The sequence below is a fragment of the Procambarus clarkii genome, chromosome 71, assembly GCF_040958095.1.
Source record: "Procambarus clarkii isolate CNS0578487 chromosome 71, FALCON_Pclarkii_2.0, whole genome shotgun sequence".
Classification (NCBI taxonomy): domain Eukaryota; kingdom Metazoa; phylum Arthropoda; class Malacostraca; order Decapoda; family Cambaridae; genus Procambarus; species Procambarus clarkii.
In genome coordinates, this window is record NC_091220.1 from 17,491,352 (window position 1) to 17,512,749 (window position 21,398).

Sequence of the window (21,398 nt, forward strand, 5' to 3'; positions counted from 1 at the left end):
TCTTCACCTAACCTATCCTAGTATAACTAAGTCTCTTAATATAATATAATAAAAATTAGAATAAATCAATTTGGAAAGAAAAATATGAAAATAATGAAAATCACTGGTTGTTAGGCATATCAGGCAAAATAACAAAAATCAAGCAGAGTGATTTTTGTTCAAATATAGTACTGTAATTCTTTACAAATTGATTTATTCCAATTGTAATTATATGAAGAACATGATTACTGATTTAGTTATGAGGTTAGGTATGATAAATTTTTGTTAGTTTTAACTTAAATTAATAAAATTGAATTGATATATGATGTTGACCAGACCACACACTAGAAGTTGAAGGGACGACGACTTTTCGGTCCGTCGATTGTCACAATCGACTTGAGAATGGTCCAGGACGGACCGAAACGTCGTCGTCCCTTCAACTTCTAGTGTGTGGTCTGGTCAACATACTTCAGCCACGTTATTGTGACTCATCGCCTGTATATTGATATATAATGTTATGGAAAGTTTTATCATTCTACAAGAAAAAGATTTAAAAATATAATATTTCAGGAAAATTCAACTTATTATGCAACTTGGCCTATTAAGTACAATTATATTACCTATATATATATATATATATATATATATATATATATATATATATATATATATATATATATATATATATATATATATATATATATATATATATAATGAATGAAAACTCACACCCCAGAAGTGACTCGAACCCATACTCCCAGGAGCAATGCAACTGGTAACTACAGGGCGCCTTAATCCACTTGACCATCACTTCACTTGGCTATCACTTCCTTTTGACGGCCGTGATGGTCAAGTGGATTAAGGCGCCCTGTAGTTACCAGTTGCGTTGCTCCTGGGAGTATGGGTTCGAGTCACTTCTGGGGTGTGAGTTTTCATTTGCATATAGTCCTGGGGACCATTCAGGCTTGTTCGCATTTGTGTTCCTCACGTGTGCCCCAAAGAATGAGGTGATTTGGTGAAATGCTATGCCCAAGATTACCATCCGAGTTGCCGTCGGGGAAGTGGCTCAAATAGCCTCGGCTATCACTTCCTTTTGACGGCCGTGATGGTCAAGTGGATTAAGGCGCCCTGTAGTTACCAGTTGCGTTGCTCCTGGGAGTATGGGTTCGAGTCACTTCTGGGGTGTGAGTTTTCATTCGCATATAGTCCTGGGGACCATTCAGGCTTGTTCGCATATATATATATATATATATATATATATATATATATATATATATATATATATATATATATATATATATATATATATATATAATATGAGAGAGAGAGCTATGAATCTCATAAACTAAAACTAAATCTTTAACTTGGGATCATTTATAATAAAAGGACCTTTTAACTTCATACTTTCATAGTTGTGTCATTTGTTGAATGAATATTGGGTAGGTATCTATCAGGTAGGTTCGGTCATATGGTTGCTACTGAAGCAAAGAAAACCTATAGTTTATTTAGGAAAAGATATTCTGGTTTATTTTACTACTTATTAAACTGCATTACATATATTAATATGGTTATCACTGAATATGTTACACTTGGGATAGTCGAATTATATATAAACAGTGACCTGTAATGTTTCGTCATTCATTGTTATTTGCAGATGTCTGCAATTTGTTTTTGTTAACAGCTAGCGTGTGTCATTTCTGGAAACCCTGTAAGGTTGTAGAAATATTTTTCTTCTGTGATTTTTTTTACGTAGTTAATTTTTTATGTAAGTTTACTAAGATCTATATTAAGTGAAATATGATATTAATCCAACACTAGCAAAAATATGAATTATATGTAATGCAATTATCAAAGATTAGTCTCGGAAAGTCTTTTTAAGTTATTGCTTTACTGGAAAGACTTCATTGGGAACTAAATGAAGTGTTTAGAAACTAAATTTAGTCAAGAGACTAAATATTCACATGATCTTTGTGATAAATGTGTGTGATAAAGCTTTATATAATGATAGGATGTAGGATATATAATTAGAAGCATGTGGTTATAATGTAGCTTCATTACACAATAAATCTACATTCTGGAAGGCTGCAATACTACTTGATACGCTTCTGGTCCCTCCCTAGTATGGTAAGGCTTAACTATTTTGAGGGGAGATTCCAAGCTGTGGTGTATGCTCATTTTAAATATATAATTCATGATGAATTGTCACAGTTATTGCAGTACTACTGTTACCTATTATTATAGATGTACAAATGATAAATTTGAATGAAAAATTTACTATTTTTTATTATATGTCTTTTGCTCTTTATACTTATCATTAATACATGCATACTTTTATATTACAGGAAATGTTATAGACCAGAGCATTGAATCACCCTGTTTCACATAGTAATGTGAATACAATGTTATGTGGACTAGGGTAGATGCTAGGTACTCAAGTTTTATATTGATGATCAAATCATCATTATTAAACCTTTGATAATTTATTCACTCTTTTCATGAAACTACTGTACTTTAAAGTGAGCCTTAGAGAAGACTTTACCAAAGACTCAAGTGTGTTCTATGTACCTACAGTTTGATGTTTTTTTAATGTAATTTTTGCAAATATTTTAATAAGTATATCTTTGCTAGGGACCACTGTAGGTATGCCTCAATTTATTTATTTTTTAAAACTCTCATGTAGGGCAAATATTTAAAACTATACTATCTGCCTCCTTTTAATGAGTACTGTGGTCCAACAGTAGAGCACCTGCCTGCTACTAGTAGGCTAAAACTGTAATGTCCACACTATTGTGGAGTACTATTTATATGATGTGTAGGAATACTACTAGTGCCCAAGGAGGTTAAAGACGCAGAACTGGGAGCAGTTAGTTTTTATCTGTCTCCTTCCTATTAATGAGCATTGTGGGCGAGTGTCGCCCTACCTCTAACAAGGCATTGGTTTGCCTCCCTGATAAGTCAGGTGGATCAAATGTTTTTCTCAAGCAGTTTAGGTTTGCAATTTATATGACTTGACCATAGAGATGGAATACTACTATCATTCTTAATATGTCCTTGTAATTTGTGTCATTTTGATTTACATCTAGTGACCTTTAGAAATGTTTTTTAATTTATATCCTTAAATTAGATTTGCGTTAATGTTTTGTTTAATGTAAATGTGTGACATTTAAAAGCAAAAATAAAAATAATGAAAAATGATTCAGTGCTATGCAGAGCCCTTATCAAACTTGCAATACATGGATCAAAAAAAAAAAGGAAGAAATTGTTGCAAAAAAGAAAGCCTAAAAAAGTTTTCTTTGGTCACCCATAAGTTGTTTAATTTAATCCCTAGGCTGCTCACCTATTAATAGCCGACAAAACTGCTGTGCGCAAGAATTTTTTTTCTAAGATTGTTGAAATGTGTTCTCTGATCATGGGGACAAAAAATCATAAAAAATTGTTGGTGACATATTTTGGCCTCATTAGAGTGAGGAAATCTGGAAAATTCAGGCACTGACAGAGGACCAGGAGCTGTCAGGTGGGAGTTGCCACAAAGATATTACCTTATTATTTTAAAATATGACATATTTAGACCTTAAGCTGCTCAGGGCATCAACATCGCCAGGCACTATAACAACAAAATATTCAAAAAATATTTCATCTTATAAAAGTGCTCATTTGTGTTTCCTGATCACAGTAAAAATAATAAAAAAAATCGTAGGTGGCATATTTTGGCTGCAATACGGCAGGGAAGTCTAGAAAAAAAACAGGTGTTAACAGAGCAAGCGCCAGAGGTGGTCTGCTCCGCCCGAGCTGTCGGCGGGGAGTTGCCACAAAAATATTATTATTTCAATGTTCTTGATTTTTAATTTATTTTTTTGCAGTAATATTACTCAATAGTGTGTAGTGTGATATATTTATAAAATAAAATGTGTGAATCATTGTTATACTCAAAATTATCATGTGCATGTTAGTGATTCAATTATTATGTTCATAAAACAATAAACAAATACTTTTGCGGTTATTACACTATATACACAGGTTATATATATATCAGTTTCTACATATTTTGTTCACCATAACTGTAGAGCTAAGCTGGTATGGTGAGTTCAGACTGACAGAGGTTGCCACACATGGTAAAAGATGACAAAGATAAATCCCGATTGTTGGTACTGGAGGACTTCAACTTTAAGGCAATAGACTGGGAGGCCTACGAGGCAAGAACAGAGGACATTTGGGCAGGCAGATTTGTAAACCTCATCTTGGAGACATTCATGTACCAAGACGTCAAGCAGGCCACTAGAATGAGGGAAGAGGATGTTCCGTCAGTACTGGATCTAGTATTCACCAAGAAAGAAGAAGAGGTATTTGACATCCAGTACCTTCCTTCCTTGGGAAAGAGTGATCACGTCCTCTTGGACATTAAATACGCTAGGCGATATAATCTAGTAGTGAATAGGGACAGTGAAACAGTTGTTAAACTCGATTTCAAGAGAGGATGCTATGGGGAACTTAGAAATTTTTTCATGGGGTATAATTGGACAGACTTGTTGCTAGGCAAGGAAGTAAATAAGATGTATGTCAAATTTTGCGAAATAAACGATGAAGGCACACAAACATTCATACCATAAGTAAAGCATGCTATGTGTTATAATTTAGAAGAAAATGAGGTTGAAGCAGTTGAAAAGTCTGATTTCAGGAGAGGTCATTATGGAGAACTCAGACATTTATTTAAGGAAATTGACTGGAAAGACTTGCTGTTAGGACATGAAGTAAATGAGATGTATGTCAAGTTTTGTGAAATATATGATAAAGGCACAAAATTTTTTATTCCAAAGCAGAGATGCAGAACTAGGAAAGAGGATTGGTTCGACAGAAATTGCGAGAGGGCCAGACCAAAAGATACAAAAATGGAATCAATATAGGAAGAGCCCAAACCCCCAAACATACCAGCGATACAAAGACCCAAAAACAACTACACGGCAGTGAGGAGAGAGGCAGAAAGAAATTTTGAAAAAGGGATTGCAGACAAATGTAAAACAGAACCAGGTCTATTCTATAAAGTCATAAACAACAAATTGCAGGTAAAGGATAATCAGAGGTTGAAAATGGGAAATAGATTCACAGAAAATGAAAAGGAAATGTGTGAAACATTAAACAAAAAGTTCCAAAGTGTGTTTGTACAAAATGAAATCTTCAGGGAACCAGACACAATAAGAATTCCAGAGAACAGCATAGACCACATAGAGGTGTTTAGAGATGAAGTGGGGAAAATGCTAAAGGAGCAAAGTACGAACAAAGCAGTTGGTCCCGATGGAGTTTCACCGTCGGTTCTGAGAGAATGTGCACCTGAGCTCAGCATTCCACTTCAACTGATTTTTCAGGCATCCCGGAAACAGGGATTTTTCAGGCAGGTGGACAGGTGTTGTCACAGGCAGGTGGACAGGTGTTGTCACAGGCAGGTGGACAGGTGTTGTGACAGGCCGGAGGACAGGTGTTGTGACAGGCAGGTGGACAGGTGCTGTGACAGGCAGATGTTGTGACAAGCAGGTGGACAGGTGACAGGCAGGACGACAGCTGTTGTGACAGGAAGGACGACAGGTGTTGTGACACGCAGGTCGACAGGGGCTGTGACAGGCAGGTGGAAAGGTGTTGTGACTGGCAGGTGGACAGGTGTTGTGACAGGCAACACGACAGGTGCTGTGACAGGCAGGTGGACATGTGTTGTGACAGGAAGGTGGACAGATGTTGTGACTGGCAGGTGGACAGGTGTTGTGACAGGCAGGATGACAGGTGTTACGGCAGGCAGGTGGACAAGTGATGTGACAGGCAGGTGGAAAGGTGTTGTGACTGGCAGGTGGACAGGTGTTGTGACAGGCAGGTGGACAGGTGTCGTGACAGGCAGGTGGACAGGTGTTGTGACAGGCAGGATGACAGGTGTTACGGCAGGCAGGTGGACAAGTGATGTGACAGGCAGGTGGAAAGGTGTTGTGACTGGCAGGTGGACAGGTGTTGTGACAGGCAGGTGGACAGGTGTCGTGACAGGCAGGTGGACAGGTGTTGTGACAGGCAGGTGGACAGGTGTTGTGACAGGCAGGTGGACAGGTGTTGTGACAGGCAGGTGGACAGGTGTTGTGACAGGCAGGACGACAGGTGTTGTGACAGGCAGGACGACAGGTGTTGTGACAGGCAGGACGACAGGTGTTGTGACAGGCAGGATGACAGGTGTTTGCTGACCTGTAGCCGTGATTTACTAATGTTCAGAAGGTTGGCGTGTAAATAATCCTCCGTCAACGTTCTGGATGAACTACAAGTTAGGACGTAATCTTTCTTGACAACTCTGTATAAGTTTGCCTTCACATTTTCTTATATATGATTAAAGTTTTGACGTGTTTAATAGTTACTTAAATGTGAGTACAAATTTATATCGTCACACCAATATTTTAAATTCGGTAACTTGTTTTATTTATTGTTTATTTGGAATGATTATACGTCGACGACATTTATAAACTGGACAAGTCCGGTGATATTTGTCCAAAAGCGTTGCTCCTGGTGACCGTGCTGGCCAGAAGGGTGCTCCTGGTGAGTGTGCTGGTCAGAAGGGTGCTCCTGGGGAGTGTGCTGGTCAGAAGGGTGCTCCTGGTGACCGTGCTGGCCAGAAGGGTGCTCCTGGTGAGTGTGCTGGTCAGAAGGGTGCTCCTGGTGAGTGTGCTGGTCAGAAGGGTGCTCCTGGTGAGTGTGCTGGCCAGAAGGGTGCTCCTGGTGAGTGTGCTGGCCAGAAGGGTGCTCCTGGTGAGTGTGCTGGCCAGAAGGGTGCTCCTGGTGAGTGTGCTGGCCAGAAGGGTGCTCCTGGTGAGTGTGCTGGTCAGAAGGGTGCTCCTGGTGACCGTGCTGGCCAGAAGGGTGCTCCTGGTGAGTGTGCTGGTCAGAAGGGTGCTCCTGGTGACCGTGCTGGCCAGAAGGGTGCTCCTGGTGAGTGTGCTGGCCAGAAGGGTGCTCCTGGTGACCGTGCTGGTCAGAAGGGTGCTCCTGGTGAGTGTGCTGGCCAGAAGGATGCTCCTGGTGAGTGTGCTGGCCAGAAGGGTGCTCCTGGTGAGTGTGCTGGCCAGAAGGATGCTCCTGGTGAGTGTGCTGGCCAGAAGGATGCTCCTGGTGAGTGTGCTGGCCAGAAGGGTGCTCCTGGTGACCGTGCTGGCCAGAAGGATGCTCCTGGTGAGTGTGCTGGTCAGAAGGATGCTCCTGGTGAGTGTGCTGGTCAGAAGGGTGCTCCTGGTGAGTGTGCTGGCCAGAAGGGTGCTCCTGGTGACCGTGCTGGCCAGAAGGGTGCTCCTGGTGACCGTGCTGGCCAGAAGGGTGCTCCTGGTGACCGTGCTGGTCAGAAGGGTGCTCCTGGTGAGTGTGCTGGCCAGAAGGGTGCTCCTGGTGAGTGTGCTGGCCAGAAGGGTGCTCCTGGTGAGTGTGCTGGCCAGAAGGGTGCTCCTGGTGACCGTGCTGGCCAGAAGGGTGCTCCTGGTGACCGTGCTGGTCAGAAGGGTGCTCCTGGTGAGTGTGCTGGCCAGAAGGGTGCTCCTGGTGAGTGTGCTGGCCAGAAGGGTGCTCCTGGTGACCGTGCTGGTCAGAAGGGTGCTCCTGGTGAGTGTGCTGGCCAGAAGGGTGCTCCTGGTGAGTGTGCTGGTCAGAAGGGTGCTCCTGGTGAGTGTGCTGGCCAGAAGGGTGCTCCTGGTGAGTGTGCTGGCCAGAAGGGTGCTCCTGGTGAGTGTGCTGGCCAGAAGGGTGCTCCTGGTGAGTGTGCTGGCCAGAAGGGTGTATCCTCTGATTTTGTTATCCCTACAGACAAAAATCAGAGGATACAACTGACGATTTACTATAAAACCAGAAAAACGGCCAGCCTACTCATGAGAAACTCTCCAGACACAAAGCAGAACGCTTTAAAAGAGACCAACGTCGTCTATGCCTTCAAATGCCCTCTTGGGGACTGTAAGCTCCAAAAAACCCAGTATATAGGCAAGACAACAACATCTCTTTCTAGGCGTTTAACGATGCATAAACAACAGGGCTCCATTAAGGAACATATAATCTCTTCCCACAACCAAACCATCGCCAGAGAAATCCTAGTAAACAACACAGAAATCATCGATAGGTACAGCGATAGCAGGCGGCTTGACGTTTGCGAGGCACTACACATTAAGAAGTCAACACCAGCAATCAACAGCCAATTAGTGCACAACTACATTCTACCCACCTCAAGACTCCGCTCCAATATAGAAGCATCAAGAAATATGGACCAATAGGCTTTCTACAATCACTTCCATTTCAATACCCATTGTTTCGTGTTCTGTCTTGTGTTGATGAAATTAATACCCTATTAATGCCACCTCTTGTTCTGTCTTGTGTTGATGAAATTAATGCCCTATTAATGCCACCTCACCCCATCCACCTCACTCAAATGTAGATATAAACGAAACCAGGAGATGTGTAAGTTCTATTCAGTTGTGTATTTGTAAACTAAAAGTCTTTGAAAATGTAATAAGTTTTACGAAACGCGCTCGTGTCGCGTCAGACTAGAAATAAAAATGAATTTTGGAGAATTGATTTTTGATTTACCTCAAACAGTGAAAAGAAATGTACGAAAGATTGAGAAAATTCGTGTTAGAATTATTAATCTTACTTTTTCGGTCATATTTAATAATATATATATATAGATATATATATATATATATATATATATATATATATATATATATATAGATATATATATATATATAGATATATATATAGATATATATATATAGATATATATATATATATATAGATATATATATAGATATATATATATAGATATATATATATAGATATATATATATAGATATATATATATAGATATATATATAGATATATATATAGATATATATATAGATATATATATATATATATATATATAGATATATATATATAGATATATATATATAGATATATATATAGATATATATATATATATAGATATATATATTATATATATATATATATATATATATATATATATATATATATATAGATATATATATATATATATATATATATTTATATATATATAGATATATATATATAGATATATATATATAGATATATATATATATATATATATATATATATATATATTATATATATATAGATATATAGATATATATATATATATATTTATATATATATATATATAGATATATATATATATATATATATATATATATATATATATATATATATATATATATATATATATATATATATATGCGGAAAAGCGTCCTGTGGAGGTGTATAGTGTACTGGGGGAGGTGTATAATGTCCTGGGGGAGGTGAATAGTGTCCTCGGGAGGTGTAGTGTTCTGTGGAGGTGTATTGTGTTCTGGGGAAGGTGAATAGTGTCCTGGGGGAGGTGTATGGTGTCCTGTGGAGGTGCAGTGTCATGGGGAGGTGTATAGTGTCATTAGGGGTGTATAGTGTCCTGGGGTGGAGTATAGTGTCCTGGACGAGGTGCATAGTGTCCTGGAGAGGTGTATAGTGTTCTAAGGGTGGTGTATAGTGTCCTGGGGAAGTGTATAGTGTTCTAGGGAAGGTGCATTTGTTAATTTAGGGGTGACGACGATTGTGGGACTAGGAAGGGGTAGAGCTTGAGGGCAAGGTGCCTTTAGGGGTGGAGCCTAGACTTCACCTTCAAGGATGTAAGAGCCAAAGATTTTAGAGTGTCAACTGGGAGTGCAAAGAGGGAGTGAGTGATCTAACACAAAGCGACAACATCGGCTGAGGAGAGCAGTGGAAAGGTAATGTCTGCGAGATTCACAGCACAACGGGTAGTCCATCAGTAATTATAAGGTGTTTTCCAGATTCCTTTATAAATTGTTAACAAAGATTAATAGGTCAATAACAAATACATATTGTAGATTATGATTTCAAATTTATCACACTAATTTGTGAAAGGCAGAATAAGAGGATATTACAAATGACCAAAATAACATAAATTTCAAGATATTTATGATTATAAAATACTGTACATAGGTTTGGACATAATGTATATACATGTTTTTATGTATTATCTGTTTTACAGTTTTTCCCAGTAAACATCTGCACCTTATGACAGCCTGTGACAATGTTGAAATTATGGCTTGCATTGTTACTGTATTCAAAGTATATTAGCCTTGATTAGGACTGACGAAGAGCACTTAAGACTTTAATTAGTTTCTAAACCAAATTTCAGCATATCATTTTATAAGAATCAAAACTGCAAGTCTCTCTAAATTGTTAAGGAATATTCTTATCTAAGGAAATCTTAACACACAGTGCCAATCAAAAATACTGGCATCTTTTCTTGTGTTAGTATTAAAAATAATCAGTCTGACATTGCTAATATAGTATTAAAATGGCGAAAATTACTATAGGCTGTATGTAGAACACGGGACGAGTTCCTGAATCCATTATTTATGAATCTCGAAAGCTTTTATCCCTTGTTTTGATTTATAATATACTGATTAAAGTAAATCAGTATATTGCTTATTACTTATTATATTAAATTATAATATTACTGATTAAAAGTAACTAACGGAATGTAAAACATTGGAGCGCAAACTAGCACAGCACGAGAAATTGAAATTGAAATAAGTTTATTGAGGTAAAATACACACAAAGGGATGAGGTAGCTCAAGCTATTCTCACCCCGTTCAGTACATCGTGTTAATACATACATAGATACACACATCACAAGCAATAAACGTATTACCGAACATTCTGAGAGATAAACATATACGTTAACTAGCACAGCACGAGGATATGGTCGTTAAGCACTGTGACGTCACCAATGACGTTGGGCAAGAAGGTCAGGAGCGGCCGGCGCCGCGTCAGTGTCGGGCTGACAGCCAGCAGACGTGGTTCCTTAGGCGGTGTCCCGCTTCTTACATCATTTGCAGCTATACCGGTCATCAGGTAAGGTTACAGTGGACTTTATTGCTTAATGTATTAACTCATATAAGGTGCAGGTGTCAATATTTAATTATGGTGTGACCTGGTTGTTGGCGTAGCGTAATGTGGGCTCTGTGATGCCTTTACAGGGACGGTGATATTTGGGTGGCGTATGATAGAATTGGTAAAGTTATTTACATGGAAACCTAGTTGACGTATCCAAATAATAGTATTAATAATTAACTTCGTTTAAGATTTAGCCGTACAGCATTAAGTAGCTGGTCCACAATTTTTTGTTAAATCTGCATTAGAGCGGGCAAAAAGTCTAAATATCTGGGCAGTACGTAAGGTATTTAAGTATGTTGGCCTGTTAAAAATGCAATGATTATTAGAGTAATTAGTAAAGGATGAGGGTGTAAAGGATACAAATTACTACAGAATTTTGGGATTTGTAGCTCAAAACTTTAGAGCCAGCTGTCGTAATATTTAAATTTTTAAATGGCTTGTAGGTACTGTAAGGCACTAAATGTACAGCTTATTCCTGTGGCGTAGCGTTGGTAGTAGTTTATGGGTGTCTACTGTGGCTTAATGGTCAGAGGGTGTTTTCACAGGCTCGCAGAACTAGGCTGCTTCGATGAATCTTGATGCTTTTAAAACTTAATGGTATTAAACCCATTTTTTTATTTAACAGGTGGGTGTGGATTTCTGGAATGTAATTCACGGAACCAATTTTATCCGAATTACCTTGGTTAAGACCTGGTATTTGGTAAGTTATGCAGGTTTGAATTTCTTCAGTCTTGATATCTGTAGTGTCCATTGCAGCGGGTAAACAAATTTTCAGGTACAGTAGTTCTAATAGTTTGTGGTTAGGTAGAAATTTAAAAATTATATTTTGGTATTGTATTAAATCTCGGCCCTTCCACCCCCCCCCCTACTACTTGGGCAATTTTCCTAGTTCATATTGTTTCTTCAGTAGTGCGAAAATTTTATTTTAAAGCTTTCAGTAAAGTTAATATATATTCAGTGGGGCCGTAATTAGTAAACGTAGAAATCTGCGTGTCTTGGATGACATTGTTTTCCCAGACGGTCAATTTTGTAAGTAAGTGTTGGCATGTCGCTAATTTACGGGCTACTAGTGGACATGCCACGTCTTATGGGGTCGTAATGTTAATCAGTCATGGTATCTGTAGTAACTAGAATGCGTGGTAATATTGTTTGGAATGGCAACTTAAAAGCTATTAGGATGAATGTATCAAACAAATTAAGAATTTAAATTTATTGCAAAAGGTTTAGTACTAAAGTTTGTACCCTGGTGTTGCCCTATATATCAAAGATTACAAAGACACGAGGGTATACAATGTTATACAGAAATTATAATTTGTTGAACAAAAATAACTCACTTTTTCATAAATTTATTTGATACTTATATATACCATTACAATGATTTATAAACTTAATGTTTGTTTTTCTAGGGTCTGGCTCGACAATGGCCACGAGTCTTCTTGAGAAATAACTTAGTGAACGGAGGACTAGTCAGTCACACAAGGCACGGAACTAGTTCTGGCGTGACGTAGCTGCAAGTCTCGGTAGAGGTGGTTGGACGGTGTTGAACACGGCGGCTGGCAGCGTTGCAGGAATATCTGAAAGAAAAGGCAAGTTAAAACGTTCAGTTAATATTTATAATTAGCAGGAAAGTGTTGAAGATATTCTGTAGAACTATAGAAAGAGCGTCTGTGGGACATTAGTTAGTATTAACTAGTTTACTTGTTCTAGTTGACTTGGGTTTAGGAGGCGGTAAAAATGCCAGTTAAAATATAGAAATTAATGGAATAGGCTATCATAATTAGTAGGGACATATCGATAGATGAGCTTTGAAGCAGCATGATTAAAAGATAGTGTAAAGGATGGAATGGTATAGGTGTTCATGACGTTGTAATTGGGAGGACCTAATAGTGATCGGTGAAAATAGTCTAGGGCATTATGAATAGTTAACAGGGGGGGGGATGACTGTGGAAGGTGTTGCTTCTACACTAGAATTTGCAACTAGAAATATTGAACGGAGAGTTTGCAAGAACACTGCAGTTTCATACTGGTTAGTGTAAATGTTAGGAAGAATGAAAATGTACATATTCTTCAGTTGACTTTAACGTAAGTGTTTAGCAGTTTTAATGTCAAATGGTATAAATTGGTATTCAATGAAGTATGGTTGACGGGCCATTTTGTTAGTGAAAACGTGTAAAAGTAATGTAAAGGGAGGAAACGTGACTCTATTAACGATAACTTTTACAACATCGTAGATTTGTGGTAGAATGGTGGTTAGAGAATAGTTTGTAGTAGGAAATAGTTTGGTGTGTAGTTACTCTAGCTTGAGTGTTGGAAGGACAAGTAGAGAAACGTGAATATTGAAATTAATGCAAACATTTTAACTTTACAGACGCAGTATAGAAAATGGATGAAGACGGGTGGGTGTAGCAGTAAGGCCGGTGAAGCATAGACTGCAAAATTGGGAAGCAAGATGCAAAATAAATGAGTTTTAAATCTGTGTATTGTGTACTTTGAAACTGTTCTTAGAAGTATAGAATCTGTTCCCTCTTATGTTTAATATCTGGTTTATGGTGTTATGGCTATTGTTCGGCTGGTTTTCTACATTAACAATGTGGGTCCGATAAATGTTGTTCGTATTGGAATAAATCTCTTTAATTATACACGTTAATGTTTACAGCTGTTTGTGAATTCTTTAACGGCTGGCTATGCACAGTTTATGTCTACAATGCCATGTTTATTGTTGTAACATTGTTTAGGCCCAGTGTATGTGACAGTGGCTAGAATTTGGAAAGTTTGTTAATAAAGTGTTCATATTGGATATGAAGTGTGTGAACTACATGTCCCAAATGGCTTTAGTCCTCTTGATGTAAAAGTTTGACACGGTAACACTTGGTGGTTAATGTTGTTAAAAGGGTTGTTCCTGAGGGTTTTAAGTGTTGACTGATCACCTTGTTCTTTAAGAGCATTTTGGCTCGGTTTGGTGCTTTCTTTTGATAATTACCTTACCTTAAGAGCATTTTGATAAAACAGGCTGTACACTGAATGAAGGAAATTGGTTTATAGGGATTATTTGTCAATTGTATTCCTCACCTAGGTGGTGTTAAATACTTATTATCAATAGATGCAACCTTGTGGAATTTGATAAATATGAATAACATGAACCTTAGCGTTTTGTTTTACTTTACAATAACATAAATAAGTAGTCATAAAAACGTGACGCGTTTTTCTATCTTGGTTACATTTTTCTTAGGTCATTTGTATACAAGTTTTCTAACCATATTTATTGCTGTTTAAAAATTCATCGTATTCGTCTGTTTCTTGTCAAATGTTGGTGCTTTTAATGTCGGTGTCTCCTTTGGTGTGTGGTATAGGTGTGATAATGATGGTAGCATCAGTGAAACGTTATCTAACTACGTATGTGCATCTTGGAAAGAGTGAAACAAAATTGGGGGAGGAGGGGGGAGTGAAAAGCGCAGATGTGTAAACGTTGAAGGGGTTGAATACATGGCACATTGTCGTGAAGTCAGCCTGATAGTGTCCTTAACGTAAATTAAGGTTTTCACAGTAGCAGTAAGTGAAGAGTAATAAGAACTTTCACTCCATGCGACGAAGACGACTCAAAATTTACAAGAATTCAGCGTCGCAGAATTCAAGAGTTACAAGAGTGGGGGAGTATGGGGGGATAGTAGGGGAGAGTAGGGGAATATGGGGGATACTGCAGGAGTGGGGGAGTATGGGGATATAGGGGGAATATGGAGGATACTGCACGAGTGGGGGATAATGCAGGAGTAGGGGAGTAAGGGGGAGAGTAGGGGAGTATGCGGGAGAGTGGGGAGTATGGGGGAAGAGTAGTCTATCGTGTGTTTTATTTTTCAAACTTCTTGTGATTTGAGGCGAATTTCTTGTTAATTTTATGCTATCTTCGTATGTAGTGAAATGTCGTCGTTTGTCGTGTTGTGTCGTCTGTCGTGTTGTCGTTTTATTTTTCCAAAATTTCTTGTGAATTTTGTGCTATCTTCGTCGTATGTAGTGAAATGTCGTCGTTTGCCGTGTTGTGTCGTCGTTTGTCGTGTTGTCGTAGTCTGTCGTTTTATTTTTCCAAAATTTCTTGTGATTTGAGGCGAATTTCTTGTGAATTTTGTGCTATCTTCGTCGTATGTAGTGAAATGTCGTCGTTTGTCGTGTTGTGTCGTTTTATTTTCCAAATATTCTTGTGAATTATTCGCCTCAAATCACAAATTTTGGAAAAATAAAACACGACAGACGACAACACGACAGACGACGACACAACACGACAGACGACGACGCAACACGACAAACGACGACGCAACACGACAAACGACGACATTTCACTACATACGACGAAGATAGCACAAAATTCACAAGAAATTCGCCTCAAATCACAAATTTTGGAAAAATAAAACGACAGACGACGACACAACACGACAAACGACGACATTTCACTACATACGACGAAGATAGCACAATTCACAAGAAATTTTGGAAAAATAAAACGACACAACACGACAGACGACGACACAACACGACAAACGACGACATTTCACTACATACGACGACATTTCACTACATACGACGAAGATAGCACAAAATTCACAAGAAATTTTGGAAAAATAAAACGACACGACAGACGACGACACAACACGACAGACGACGACACAACACGACAAACAACGACACTTCACTGCATACGACGAAGATAGCACAAAATTCACAAGAAATTCGCCTCAAATCACAAGAAATTTTGGAAAAATAAAACGACAAACGACGACACAACACGACAAACGACGACATTTCACTACATACGACGAAGATAGCACAAAATTCACAAGAAATTCGCCTCAAATCACAAGAAAATTTGGAAAAATAAAACGACACAACACGACAGACGACGACACAACACGACAGACGACGACACAACACGACAGACGACGACACAACACGACAAACGACGACATTTCACTACATACGACGAAGATAGCACAAAATTCACAAGAAATTTTGGAAAAATAAAACGACACAACACGACAGACGACGACACAACACGACAGACGACGACACAACACGACAAACGACGACACAACACGACAAACGACGACATTTCACTACATACGACGAAGATAGCACAAAATTCACAAGAAATTCGCCTCAAATCACAAGAAAATTTGGAAAAATAAAACGACACAACACGACAGACGACGACACAACACGACAGACGACGACACAACACGACAGACGACGACACAACACGACAAACGACGACATTTCACTACATACGACGAAGATAGCACAAAATTCACAAGAAATTTTGGAAAAATAAAACGACACAACACGACAGACGACGACACAACACGACAGACGACGACACAACACGACAAACGACGACACAACACGACAAACGACGACATTTCACTACATACGACGAAGATAGCACAAAATTCACAAGAAATTCGCCTCAAATCACAAGAAAATTTGGAAAAATAAAACGACACAACACGACAGACGACGACACAACACGACAGACGACGACACAACACGACAGACGACGACACAACACGACAGACGACGACATTTCACTACATACGACGAAGATAGCACAAAATTCACAAGAAATTTTGGAAAAATAAAGACACAACACGACAGACGACGACACAACACGACAGACGACGACACAACACGACAAACGACGACACAACACGACAAACGACGACATTTCACTACATACGACGAAGATAGCACAAAATTCACAAGAAATTCGCCTCAAATCACAAGAAAATTTGGAAAAATAAAACGACACAACACGACAGACGACGACACAACACGACAGACGACGACACAACACGACAAACGACGACATTTCACTACATACGACGAAGATAGCACAAAATTCACAAGAAATTTTGGAAAAATAAAACGACACAACACGACAGACGACGACACAACACGACAAACGACGACATTTCACTACATACGACGAAGATAGCACAAAATTCACAAGAAATTCGCCTCAAATCACAAGAAAATTTGGAAAAATAAAACGACACAACACGACAGACGACGACACAACACGACAAACGACGACATTTCACTACATACGACGAAGATAGCACAAAATTCACAAGAAATTCGCCTCAAATCACAAGAAATTTTGGAAAAATAAAACGACAGACGACGACACAACACGACAAACGACGACACAACACGACAAACGACGACATTTCACTACATACGACGAAGATAGCACAAAATTCACAAGAAATTCGCCTCAAATCACAAGAAATTTTGGAAAAATAAAACGACAGACGACGACACAACACTACAAACGACGACATTTCACTACATACGACGAAGATGGCACAAAATTCACAAGAAATTTTGGAAAAATAAAACGACACAACACGACAGACGACGACATTTCACTACATACGACGAAGATAGCACAAAATTCACAAGAAATTCGCCTCAAATCACAAGAAAATTTGGAAAAATAAAACGACACAACACGACAGACGACGACACAACACGACAAACGACGACATTTCACTACATACGACGAAGATAGCACAAAATTCACAAGAAATTCGCCTCAAATCACAAGAAATTTTGGAAAAATAAAACGACAGACGACGACACAACACGACAAACGACGACACAACACGACAAACGACGACATTTCACTACATACGACGAAGATGGCACAAAATTCACAAGAAATTTTGGAAAAATAAAACGACACACGACGACACAACACGACAAACGACGACATTTCACTACATACGACGAAGATAGCACAAAATTCACAAGAAATTTTGGAAAAATAAAACGACACACGACGACACAACACGACAAACGACGACATTTCACTACATACGACGAAGATAGCACAAAATTCACAAGAAATTCGCCTCAAATCACAAATTTTGGAAAAATATAACGACAGACGACGACACCACACGACAAACTACGACACAACACGACAAACGACGACATTTCACTACATACGACGAAGATGGCACAAAATTCACAAGAAATTTTGGAAAAATAAAACGACACACGACGACACAACACGACAAACGACGACATTTCACTACATACGACGAAGATAGCACAAAATTCACAAGAAATTCGCCTCAAATCACAAATTTTGGAAAAATATAACGACAGACGACGACACCACACGACAAACTACGACACAACACGACAAACGACGACATTTCACTACATACGACGAAGATGGCACAAAATTCACAAGAAATTTTGGAAAAATAAAACGACACAACACGACACAACACGACAGACGACGACAACACGACAGACGACGACACCACACGACAAACGACGACATTTCACTACATACGACGAAGATGGCACAAAATTCACAAGAAATTTTGGAAAAATAAATCGACACAACACGACAGACGACGACAACACGACAGACGACGACAACACGACAGACGACGACACAACACGACAAACGACGACATTTCACTACATACGACGAAGATAGCACAAAATTCACAAGAAATTTTGGAAAAATAAAACGACACACGACAGACGACGACACAACGACAAACGACGACATTTCACTACATACGACGAAGATAGCACAAAATTCACAAGAAATTCGCCTCAAATCACAAGAAATTTTGGAAAAATAAAACGACAGACGACGACACCACACGACAAACGACGACATTTCACTACATACGACGAAGATAGCACAAAATTCACAAGAAATTTTGGAAAAATAAAACGACACAACACGACAGACGACGACACAACACGACAGACGACGACACAACACGACAAACGACGACATTTCACTACATACGACGAAGATAGCACAAAATTCACAAGAAATTTTGGAAAAATAAAACACGACAGACGACAACACGACAGACGACGACAACACGACAAACGACGACATTTCACAACATACGACGAAGATAGAACAAAATTCACAAGAAATTTTGGAAAAAATAAAACGACAACACGACAGACGACGACACAACACGACAAACGACGACATTTCACTACATACGATGAAGATAGCACAAAATTCACAAGAAATTCGCCTCAAATCACAAATTTTGGAAAAATAAAACGACAGACGACGACACCACACGACAGACGACGACACAACACGACAGACGACGACACAACACGACAGACGACGACACAACGACAAACGACGACATTTCACTACATACGATGAAGATAGCACAAAATTCACAAGAAATTCGCCTCAAATCACAAGAAATTTGAAAAATAAAACACGACAGACTACTCTTCCCCCATACTCCCCACTCTCCCGCATACTCCTACTCTCCCCCTTACTCCCCTACTCCTGCATTATCCCCCACTCTCCCCCACTCGTGCAGTATCCTCCATATTCCCCTACTCTCCCCCACTATCCCCCCATACTCCCCCATTCTCTTAACTCTTGAATTCTGCGACGCAGAATTCTTGTAAATTTTGAGTCGTCTTCGTCGCATGGAGTGAAAGTTCTTATTACTCTTCACTTACTGCTACTGTGAAAACCTTAATTTACGTTAAGGACACTATCAGGCTGACTTCACGACAATGTGCCATGTATTCAACCCCTTCAACGTTTACACATCTGCGCTTTTCACTCCCCCCTCCTCCCCCAATTTTGTTTCACTCTTTCCAAGATGCACATACGTAGTTAGATAACGTTTCACTGATGCTATCATTATCACACCTATACCACACACCAAGGGAGACACCGACATTAAAAGCACCAACATTTGACAAGAAACAGACGAATACGATGAATTTTAAACCAAGTAAACAGCAATAAATATGGTTAGAAAACTTATGTACAACTGACCTAAGAAAAATGTAACAAAGTTAGAAAAAACACGTCACGTTTCTTTACATTGATAAATAAGTAATGTCAAAGTAAAACAAGACACTAAGGTTCATGTTGCTCATTTATTATATTCCACAAGATTGCATCTATTAATAATACCAAGTATTTACCACCACCTAGGTGAGGATTACAGTTTACAAAAATATTCCCTATAAACCAATTTGCATCATTCAGTGTACAGCCTGTTTCACCAAAATGCTCTTGAGGAACAAGGTGATCAGTCAACACCATTTTAAACCCTTAGGAACAACCATTTTAACATTGACAATAACACTTCGTGGTTAAACTTTTACATCAAGAGGACTAAAGCCATTTGGGACATTTTCATACACTTATCCAATATGAACACTTTATTAACAAACCTTTTAAATTCTAGCCACTGTCACATGCGCTGGGCCTAGGCAATATTACAACAATAAACATGGCATTGTAGACAAACTGTGCATAGCCAGCCGTTAAAGAATTCACAAACAGCTGTAAACATTAACGTGTATAATTAAAGAGATATTTATTCCAATACGAACAACATTTATCGGACCCACATTGTTAATGTAGAAAACCAGCCGAACAATAGCCATAACACCATACACCAGATATTAAACATAAGAGGGAACAGATTCTATACTTCTAAGAACAGTTTCAAAGTACACAATACACAGATTTAAAACTTATTTTGCATCTTGCTTCCCAATTTTGCAGTCTATGCTTCACCGGCCTTACTGCTACACCCACCCGTCTTCATCCATTTTCTATACTGCGTCTGTAAAGTTAAAATGTTTGCATTAATTTCAATATTCACGTTTCTCTACTTGTCCTTCCAACACTAACTAGAGTAACTACACACCAAACTATTTCCTACTACAAACTATTCTCTAACCACCATTCTACCACAAATCTACGATGTTGTAAAAGTTATCGTTAATAGAGTCACGTTTCCTCCCTTTACATTACTTTTACACGTTTTCACTAACAAAATGGCCCGTCAACCATACTTCATTGAATACCAATTTATACCATTTGACATTAAAACTGCTAAACACTTACGTTAAAGTCAACTGAAGAATATGTACATTCCTTCATTCTTCCTAACATTTACACTAACCAGTATGAAACCAGTATTCTTGCAAACTCTCCGTTCAATATTTCTAGTTGCAATTTCTAGTGTAGAAGCAACACCTTGCCGTTTTCGTCATCCCCCCCTCCCCTGTTACCTTCATAATGCCCTAGACTATTTTTACCGATCACTATTAGGTCCTCCCAACTACAACGTCATGAACACTTGTACCATTCATCCTTTACACAATCTTTTAATCATGCTTCTTCAAAGCTCTTCTGATATTTCCCTACTAATTATGGTAGCCTATTCCATTTCTATATTTTAACTGGCATTTTTACTGCCTCCTAAACCCAAGTCTCAACTAGAACAAGTAAACTAGTTAATACTAACTAATGTCCCACAGACGCTCTTTCTATAATTCTACAGAATATCTTCAGTTTCCTGCTAATTATAAATATTAACTGAACGTTTTAACTTTCC

The 21,398-nt window shown here is 38.6% G+C and overlaps 1 protein-coding gene across 2 annotated transcripts in view; it reads left to right on the forward strand.

Moving 5' to 3' along the window:
* Positions 1–13,768, forward strand: part of LOC123745540 (uncharacterized) — a 19,658-nt gene extending 5,890 nt beyond the window's left edge. The window contains exons 2-5 of one of the 2 annotated variants that reach the window (XM_069312165.1): positions 10,763–10,929; positions 11,597–11,671; positions 12,378–12,557; positions 13,340–13,768. In XM_069312165.1, coding sequence (XP_069168266.1) covers positions 10,777–10,929; positions 11,597–11,671; positions 12,378–12,479 — 330 coding nt within the window. In that variant the 5' untranslated portion in view covers positions 10,763–10,776 and the 3' untranslated portion in view covers positions 12,480–12,557; positions 13,340–13,768. The remainder of the gene's footprint in view (positions 1–10,762; positions 10,930–11,596; positions 11,672–12,377; positions 12,558–13,339) is intronic. The other variant, XR_011224319.1, reaches the window with a different exon arrangement.
* The last annotated feature ends 7,630 nt before the right edge of the window (positions 13,769–21,398 follow it).